Below are 10,089 nucleotides of genomic sequence, written 5' to 3' on the forward strand. Positions count from 1 at the left end.
TTTTAGGAAAGGAAGGAACTAGTTCCTTAACATCACCTAGGTGAATCCCTTCTTTTTACAAGTTAAGTAAATCAAGATCCAGAGAAAGAAAGTCACTTACGTGTGACTACACTTCTAGTTAGGAGCAAAGCTGCTATTAATTCAGTGACCTACTGACACCCCTTCCTCCTCCTGCCCTCTGTCCAAGGGAAAGGAAAACAAAACAAAGCAGCTTTTCCATTTACTCATCACCTACTAGGCACAAGGCATCCATAAGCTTTAACACAATCCTGCAAAACAGTTATTAGCTCATATTTTGCCACTGAAGACACTGAGTAACATGGCCAAAATGACCCATGAATAGGATCTAGAGTCAGTTCTGACTCTGGAGCCTGGGTTATCATGACACCATTCCTGCACCTTTTAGCTGGTCAGGTCTAAACACTCATACTTATTGGTTAATTTCAGAGAAACTGTTTTTAGGATTAATCTCGATGAAGTAGGTATCAATAGAAAGCTATACAGGTGTAAACCCTACTGAAGCTATTTGGTGGAACTACCTGAAACCATTTATTAAAAAACACTCATACATCGGATACCTATGCCAGGAGAAACCAGATTCACAAACCTGCAGGCTACCAAGAATCTTACCTAAGCAATGGCTGTCAAGGTTAAGGCTCACGCTTGGGCTATGCACTGGCCTATGGGTCATTCTGCCTGCCTGCTGCAGACATTCATTGCTTTGAATAGCAAAGGCTGCTTTACCAATCTTTTCTTGGTGACTTCAGTAGTTGATCTTTCTTCCTTCGCTTTTTGCTCTTGTTTTCATTTATGAGCATAGTGCTAGATAATGTCCTTTCACTCATTCCACATACACATGGAAACTTCTCTCCAACTAAGCTGACTCCAGCGGCATCAGTGTCGCCTGGAAACGTGTCAGAAATGCAGATTCTTGGGCCCTACTCCAGACCTGCTTATCAGAAACTCTGGAATGGGGTCAAGCAATCTGTGTTTTAACAAGTCTTCCAAGTTGATTCTGATACACACTCAAGTTTCAAAACCACTGATTTAATGTATCACTGCACAAAGTGCATTTTCTGGAAGTCCTGATGGATGCTACTCCCCCCATCCCACCCCCTCACACACACCAGAGGATGTTACTCTCAAATTGTGAATACTGCACATTGCATCCCCTAGGAAATGAAACAGCACATTAACACATAAAAGGCACCAAAAAGTGGACAAAGTTATTTGTTTTATTTTAACCTAATGTTTCCTAATTATCTGAAGACTAAAACCTTTCTTACTTTCTTTTGGATGTACTGCTTATTTACACCCTAGAGAACACATTTTGGGGATTGCTGGTCTTGCAAAAAGATTAAAGAAAAATTATCAGAAAAATGATTGTTTCTAATAGGCCAAGTGCTATTACTGATAACCCTACTATTAATTCCACTATAAGCCTACTGTTCTTCAAACAACAAAATGAAAGGTTAACATCTGAACTCAAATGGACTTACCTTTAACTCTGGGCCTACTCCAAGGCTCCGTAAGGCTTCTGCTTGTTGATAAAGTATGTGCTGAAAACCTTCACACACATACCAATCCCAGCCTTTCTCTAAATGACAAATGACAGACTTCAGACATCTGAGTTTCTTACTTACTAAATGTAATGCTACTGCACAGTTACAATTGTGTTTCACACACTTCAGCTGGAATTTTTTCATATCCCTGAGTAGAGTTCCATTCTTATACTCTCACTTCCAATCTGGCACATCTATACACAAATGCCAAAATAAATTTAATTTTTCTGAAATATCAATATAAGGGCAGCAAAATGGTTAGTCACCACATTAAAAAAAGAAAACAAGTTTTATAAATGTACCGAACAATGCCCAGCAGAAGCCTAAATGAAAGGATACTCAACACTCAGCCACTGTTTCTCCTCCGACTCCTCTGTTCCACCTCACATAGAAAGGGAACAATGAGTATTTAGAGAATGAATGAACTAAAGCGAAGAGGGGAAGCTCCAAGATCGCAGGAAAGGGCGTACAACAAGAACACATAAAGCAAATGAACTGCTCAACAGCTTTCTCCTTTCATCAAGATGGTTCTAGGTACGAGTGTGAAACTGAAAGCAAGGAAACTAAGATTTATTGAACTCAGTCCAGTCACCATGTATTTTAAGTATTAATAGGTTATTTTCTTGCAACCTCAAAACAGTCTTAAGAGATTCTGAAGGAATGGACAAAGCTACATGCTTAAATAAAACTACCAGTTAAAAGAAAATGCTCAAATCTGTTAAGACTCTTACGTTTTACCCCTCCCAGGTCGACAAATACTGCAACTCTTTGAAAAAATATGCTTCTGAAGTCTGCTGCTATGACTCCAAGATGCCCTCCCCCCTGCAGAAAGTCACAGGGCTCCTGTGCCCCTCCCTAACCTCAGTGTCACAAGGCCTCCCCACCTCTGCTGACTAACTCACTTTCTGGAAAGGGTCTCAGTTTGCATAGGAGTAAAATAAGAAGCCTGCAAAGGTGAGGGAGTTTAAACTCCCTAAGCAATAGCCAGCCACGTGTGCTCTCTCCTTCCTGCACCCTGTTCTGACAAACTAATACATTTGTATCTTAAATTCAGAGTCTGGGTTCCTACTCTCTATAATAAATGGTATTACCCTCTTACTTTACACATGAAGAAAGTAAGGACAAAGAGGTTGAATATAAGACTCTCAACATTTAATTTGAAACACCTGATGTTCTTTCAGCAATTTAAGCTTAAACTATACAATTTTTACTACCTAGATGCCAAGTCCAAATTAATCAGGTTTTATTCTAATTAAATTTAACTAAGATTAATCAGGTTTTAGCCTAATAAAAACAGTCACTACTAAAGTTTAAACAGGAACGTGAGCTGGCATCTAGGCATTCTCTGTTATTCATCTAAGAACAGCAATGTATTTCATGCAGTTATTTCACCAACATTTATATATATTATATATTTCACGTGTGTATCCTTAAAGCTACCTCAGGTAGAAGAGTCCGCCATTATCCTTAGCCTAATTTCAAACCTGAGCATCTGGCTCTAGGCAATCAGTCACAGAAATAAAAAGCATCAACTAAACTTCACCTCAGATTCTTCTCAATAATGGTTAATTATATGTACTCCCTGGATTAATGAAACAGATTGCCTTTCAAAGTACACCCATGCTGAGGTTATTTTAAAGGAAATTAATTTTCCCTATTATAAAAGGGTGTGTTCAAAATCACTGTGAGAAACGGATTTCTGAAAGCTGAGTATCATATTTAACTTGCCTAACCTGACAACTCCATAGCTGAAACATGTCAGAAAAGAAGCAATTTTTTTTAAAAGCACAGAAAATCATGAGAGATTACAGATACAGAATAGAGAAACATATGCCAACAGATACAAAGAAATACGCTCCCTTGACTAATATTATTTTTTGCATAGTAGTTGCACCACTGAAAAATCAAATCATCTATAATAAACAGAATAAAAAATGGGTATGCTTTAAGAAGTTGCTTCCAATTCTACCAAAAATAATTATCGACTTTAATTCTATTTTGGCTTAAAATTCAGGCAACTTCATTAGAATCTATTTAAAATTCCAATTGCACACACCCAAATTATGAAAATGAAAACACGATTGAAAAATACAAGCACATATGAAGAAAGAGCTTACCAAGTTTTCGTTTTCTTTTAAGTCCCCGGTTGATGGCTTGTATTTTAGTATTAGGAATAGCCCCAGTGTCTATAACTTCCCTAGATCTCTGCAGGAAACAGAAGCAGACTGTTAAAACAGACCATACACAGGTAATTTCACTTCTCCTTGACTGTGTTTCCAAGCATGCTCTGGGGTGTGTAATGAACCAGACTGTGGATGCCGGGACCAATGACCATAGCATTTTGGGAAAATTAGATAAAGTGGAACACTCTGGTTAGCCTTTATGTTATTTTCTGATTCAGAACTTCTTAGTACCTAAAACTGTGTGGAGAACAGTTTTAAACATACTAAATAAATTACTGTCAAATGAATAACCTTTTATTTTCAATCAGTTTTTAATTGTTTGACACCAATCCTAAAGTCAAATTTATTCACCCTTTTCTCCACCCCAAACCACTTTGAAACTAAAATAATTTCTGTATTTATTGTAGTCAGCAATGCCTAAGCTACACACAGATTACTTTCATCCTACTTTTCTATGTGTTGGAATCATACTCTAAAACAGCTTTATAAAATTATAAAAGTACTACTTTCATTCTTAATCAGACCTATAGGATTTTAGAATGACATATTGCTGAGTACAGTTCACCCCAAAGTCTTCAATTCTAAGTGCTCTCAAGGGCTGGGACCTAAGATTCCGGTTCTCTCACAACCAAAATATATTAATAAAAGCATCAGCCCTACGTGATGGGGGAAAGGTGAAGATTTTTAACCAGCAGCGAACACTACCTATGTATTTGTCTAAATCTAGAGATTTGGAATGAAATTTATCTTCAACTTTCATTAAGAATAAAAGAAATGCCTCTAACAACAGGATTTTGGGAATACATTCTCTCTCTCTGTATTCTACAGAAACCACATTCAAAGCCGTTCTGGTGGATGGGGTTGGCCACACTGAGAACGTAAGACATTTCACAACACACACCAGAGCAATTACTCAACAAAAAAAGGTAAAACCTATAAAGAGTGGGGGTGGGGTGTGGGGGCGTGGGGAGGATGGCGGGGGAAGGCTTAAAATAAGAATTAGACAAAACGTAAAATAACTAAAAGCTAAAAAAAGTTAAATACCCAGACTGAAGCTGTAACTAATTACAGAATGGTTATACTGTGGACTATTTATACAGTTAATTAATACATTCACACAAGATTGGGTGTACTCACCCATATCCCCTTGCCCCTCTCATATACAGACAGTCTCTCATATAAAAGACTAAATGGAAGCTACTGAAATGTATGTTGAGCTCACTGGTGATTGCAGCTTTCATCTTCATCATTTCTACATTTTCTACAGTAAATCTGCTCTTATGATCATATAAATCTGTTAAACTCACACGATCTTAGCTTATACCTTTATTAAATACCCATAAAATACTTGCAAGAATGTCTATACATAGACCGGATTTAAGATCTGAAAATATTTTTCCTGTATAAAATCAATCACGATAACATTCTAATTCCTTTATGAATTCAGAAGGCCTTCCTTCAGATGATGGGTATCTAGAAAATGAAAATTACATACAAGAGTAAGTTGAGGGGCAATGAAAGGAGCAGAAAAACACAGAAAGCTGTACCACAACCTCCACTCTCCGTAGGTCTAACCACAGCTCACCAGCCATTTCCCACCAGGTGGATTTAAACATTGGCACACCAAGCCCACACCAGTCACGTCCTTTTCTGTCTGAAGAACGTGACATAAAGCCAAGAGAACCACTGAGGTTGTCCAACACACAGCTCTGGCTATCACACGGGAGGCACTGAGATAGGTTCTGGGCCTATAGGAAGATGGGGCCCACCGTCCAGAATGCTCCACTCTTGACAGATTATTCCATACAAAGCTGGTACCCTTCAAGCGTGGAAATACTGGTATTAGGATCTTTCAAGTTAAAAACTGACTGCAGCAGATTTTATCAGACAGAAATAAATAGAAATACTATCAAAGACAAATAAAAGAAAGCAATTAGTTAATGCATTAATAGTTTAATTTCTCCAAAAAAAGTATATGCTGTCTTCGTCTGCTAATGACAGTCCATTATACACATCTTGCTTCACCGTGTTTACATTTGCACTGCTGGTACAAAACCAAAAACTGTGAATGCCTCAACAAACATCGACGCAAAGGACTGAACTGCACATGTTCAAAGGGTATGATCTGATGTGTGTGTATGTGTATCCATGAAACCATCACCACAAACGAAGTGATGAACATATTATCACCCCAACAATTTCATCGAGTGAGTTCATATTTTATGAATACTGTGGGTGACCAAATGGGAAGCAGAATGAAGAACAATAACTGTCTCAATGATAGTTGCAAGCTACATTAACCACTTTTCTCAAAAATCCCAGAGGACTACAGGGCAAAGGTAATAAATATATCTGCTCTTCCTGGCTCTGTAGACTTTGAGCAAATCCTCTTCCGGAGAGAAAAGTCCTGGTGTGTTTAGCCCACCCAACAGCAGGCTGTCCACACTCTGGATTATTTTGGTTATGTTGTTCTGTCCTGAGGGTTGTGGTGACGAGAAGAGGACCTAGCACTCCCTGTGTGAATGCAGTCTCATTTACCAAGGACCCACAGGACATTCATTCCTGTCAGAGGCTGACATCCTGTCCTGGGGGTAAATGAGACTGCATTCTCATGTACCAATGAGGCAGGTGTGGTGGAATAAAATGAACACTGGCTTGAGTCAGAAGCCTCAGGTTCAAATTCTGCCTTAACACTTTCTAGCCATGAGACTTTGGCAAACTCACTCACCTGATGAGGCCCACTTGCCCCACCTGTAGACAGGCATAATAGTGTATCTCACACATTGTTAAGTGGAGAAAATGAATGAATGGATAAGAAAACACTCATGATGTGTAAGGCATTGTGCAAAGACATAATGATAACAATGTATATTTCCAGTACTCAGGAGAGTCCTCTAACATTGTATATTCTAAACCTCCATGCTATCATGGCACATTAAAAACTCTTAAATAAGTACTAACTAATGAAAAGAAATTTATCATCTTCCAAGTGCAAGTTTAATTACTTCCCCTTATAAATATACCATACAGTCTAAATCAGGAAAACACTTATATTTATGGCCCAAGATAGTTTCAGAAGCTCATACTAAATCTAATTCACAAAGTCTTTAACCCTTGTGTCAGCATTTGAAGATGACTTATATTCTTGGTATTTGGGCACTGCTTAGTAATAAAAATAGATCAATTTGGCAGTGCGCGGTGGGGGGGTACTATGCCATATATTAGGCTGAAATTGCAATTTTTAAAGCACAAGCAAATTCATAAATGAGACCTGTTACTTACTTCTGTAACATTGTGGCAAGAAGTGCAATAATATTTGCCTTCATCAGTAAGACCCCAAGAAACAGCGGCACACTGAGAACAGCGCTCTCTGAACTCTCTCTGTGGGAGAAAAGGAACATCACATTTAACACACTGCACCTAAACTCTGCTGTTCTACCTACAGGCTTCCCTGCAATTTTACTCTATCAGTAAAGAATCACTGAAAATAGAAAACATACCAAAGAGACTATTATCTACAAACAAGGAGAATAGCAGTTCCATCTGAGCATTTTGAAATGGAATTAAACTATTAAATGTTTCTAAAACACGCAGTGTGTGGGAAGGGGAAGAAAAAAGGTGGTAGGGGTAAAGTTGGGGGTGGGGGAAGATGAGTAAATAAAACTTGAAAATGCTGTGAGGAAAAAAGATGATGAGATTTAAGTACAGAGAAGACTTAAACAGCATACCATTTGGAACTTCCTCCAGGACACTAAGAACACATAACCCACCACAAAGGAACCAGAGTTTTATTAGGGTTGTTTTAAGTTTCCATTTGTTCATTCAGCAATCCAAGGAGTACCTACTATGTATGCTCTAGACACTTAACTAGGTGCTGGAGATGTGACGTTGAGCAAAAGACAAGATCCCTACTCATAACTCTACACGCTCACGGTGAGTTCTAGTTGTTCATTTCATTAACCCAGCATCTATACACCGTTAACCATCATTCAAGAGGCATTTATCAGCACCTACAATGAGAAAAGCCTTCTATCACCATGATGCTTCTGTACATACATAGACTGGCACTGAATAATCAATTCTCAGCTCTTTGGTGTGTGAAATCTTATTATTATTGATCTAATTACCCAATATTCCTCTAACACCATCAGTTCAGTTCAGTTCAGTTCAATTCAGTTGCTCGGTCGCGTCTGACTTTGCAACCCCATGGACTGCAGCAGCCAGGCCTCCCTGTCCATCACCAACTCTTGTAGTTTACTCAAACTCATGTCCCTTGAGTCCGTGATGCCATCCAACCATCTCATCCTCTGTCCTCCACTTCTCCTCCCGTCTTGGATCTTTCCCAGCATCAGGGTCTTTACCAATGAGTCAGTTATTTGCATCAGGTGGCCAAAGTATTGGAGTTTCAGCTTCAGCATCAGTCCTTTGAATGAATATTCAGGACTGATTTCGTTTAGGATAGACTGGTTGGATCTCCGTGCAGTCCAAGGGACTCTCATCAAAGACTGGCAAAACGCACGGCCAAATGATTTCAAAAGCAGGTCAAGTTTTCAGGGACCCTATACTAGTAACTAGTGAAATCTTGGCCGTGCCCTCACACCCGAATTTGGCCCTCCCTACGCAAGGCCGAGACGAGGATTCCCAAAGACTAGGTGCTGGAAGATGTGACCTTACTTGGGGTTACAGGGGTTACTTGGGGGGCATTAGGGTTCCAGCCCCCGGTCTCCCTCGCCCTACCTCCAGCATCAAAGGGAACTTGAGGGTTGTCCAGTCTAGAGGAGGTGAGCCACGAGGGCGGCCACCTCACAAAACCCACAAGTTCATCCTACCCCTAAAACACACCCCCCTCGATCAACACTTCACCCCGTCTCCACTCACAACCTCAGCCAGCCAGCAGCTCCAGCCTGTCTCCCCCACCACGCCGGTACCCGCGGCCCGCCAGCTCCATCCCTTTCTGACCCGCCCCACTTCGAGACCAGAGCGCCTCCAAGCCAGCTGGCGTCCCGGCGCCTTCTCCTCAGCCTCACGGCCCTCCCGCCCCGTCGCCTGGTCGCGCAGCAGCCGGACTTCTTACCGCCTCCTCCAGGTCCATAACGGCGCCTCAGCCGCTTCAGCCCCGGGACCCGTTACCCGGGCAGCGAGCGCAGCTTCCGGGAGCGGCGGGAAGAGCCCTCCGGGCGGAAACCCAAACTCTTGACTCTGGATTTCCGTCTCCTACAGCCGCAGGGAAGCCTCTGCGAGCGGTGGAAGGAAGCTCCGCTAATCCGGCATCCCTCCCAGAAAACATCCCGTTCCTACTCTAGGAACCGAAGCTAATCAGTTAAAAAAATAAAAGGTGGGCGGCGCCTACTGCTGAGCGGATTCAGTCTCTTCCGACAGCCGGTGGGAGATGCAAAAAATGAAAAGAAATGCAAAAAGGCCAAACAGTTGTCTGAGGAGGCCTTCCTTACAAATAGCTGAGAAAAGAAGAGAAATTAAAGGCAAAGGAGAAAAGGAAAGCTGTACCCATCTGAATGCAGAGTTCCAAAGAATAGCGAGGAGACGTAAGAAAGCCTTCCTCAGTGGTCAGTGCAAATACAGGAAAACAATAGAATGGGAAAGAGCGATCTCTTCAAGAAAATTAGAGATACCAAGGGAAAATTTCATGCAAAGATGGACACAATAAAGGACAGAAATAGTATGGAGCTAACAGAAGCAGAAGGTATTAAGAAGAGGTGACAATAATACACAGAAGAACTATACAAAAAAGATCTTCATGACCCAGATAATCACGATGGTATGATCACTCACCTAGAGCCAGACATCCTGGAATGTGAAGTCAAGTGGGCCCTAGGAAGCATAACTACAAACAAAGCTAGTGGATGTGATGGAATTCCAGTTGAGCTATTTCAAATCCTAAATGATGACACTGTGAAAGTGCTGCACTCAATATGCCAGCAAGTTTGGAAAACTAAGCAGTGGCCACAGGACTGGAAAAGGTCAGTTTTCATTCCAATCCCAAAGAAAGGCAATGCCAAAGAATGTTCAAACTACCACACAATTGCACTCATCTCACACGCTAGCAAAGTAATGCTCAAAATTCTCCAGGCCAAGCTTCAGCAATACGTGAACCGTCAATTTCCAGATGTTCAAACTGATTTTAGAGAAGGCAAAGGAACCAGAGATCAAATTGCCAACATCATCTGGATCATCGAAAAAGCAAGAGAGTTCCAGAAAAACATCTGCTTCTGCTTTATTTACTATGCTAAGGCCTTTGACTGTGTGGATCACAACAAACTGGAAAATTCTGAAAGAGATGGGAATACCAGACCACCTGACCTGCCTCTTAAGAAATTTGTATACAG

General features: G+C 40.8%; 1 protein-coding gene across 3 annotated transcripts in view; it reads right to left on the reverse strand.

Annotated features, from left to right (window-relative positions):
- TAF1B (TATA-box binding protein associated factor, RNA polymerase I subunit B) overlaps positions 1–9,046 on the reverse strand; it is a 55,550-nt gene extending 46,504 nt beyond the window's left edge. The window contains exons 1-4 of one of the 3 annotated variants that reach the window (XM_055540959.1): positions 8,820–9,042; positions 7,028–7,126; positions 3,680–3,767; positions 1,500–1,597 (exon numbers count right to left, since the gene is read on the reverse strand). In XM_055540959.1, coding sequence (XP_055396934.1) covers positions 1,500–1,597; positions 3,680–3,767; positions 7,028–7,126; positions 8,820–8,837 — 303 coding nt within the window. In that variant the 5' untranslated portion in view covers positions 8,838–9,042. Of the gene's footprint in view, positions 1–1,499; positions 1,598–3,679; positions 3,768–7,027; positions 7,127–7,473; positions 7,588–8,819 lie in introns of those variants that run through there. The other 2 variants (XM_055540958.1, XM_055540957.1) reach the window with 2 other exon arrangements.
- Between the last annotated feature and the right edge of the window lie 1,043 nt (positions 9,047–10,089).

This window comes from Bubalus kerabau, chromosome 11 (assembly GCF_029407905.1).
Source record: "Bubalus kerabau isolate K-KA32 ecotype Philippines breed swamp buffalo chromosome 11, PCC_UOA_SB_1v2, whole genome shotgun sequence".
Lineage (NCBI taxonomy): Eukaryota > Metazoa > Chordata > Mammalia > Artiodactyla > Bovidae > Bubalus > Bubalus kerabau.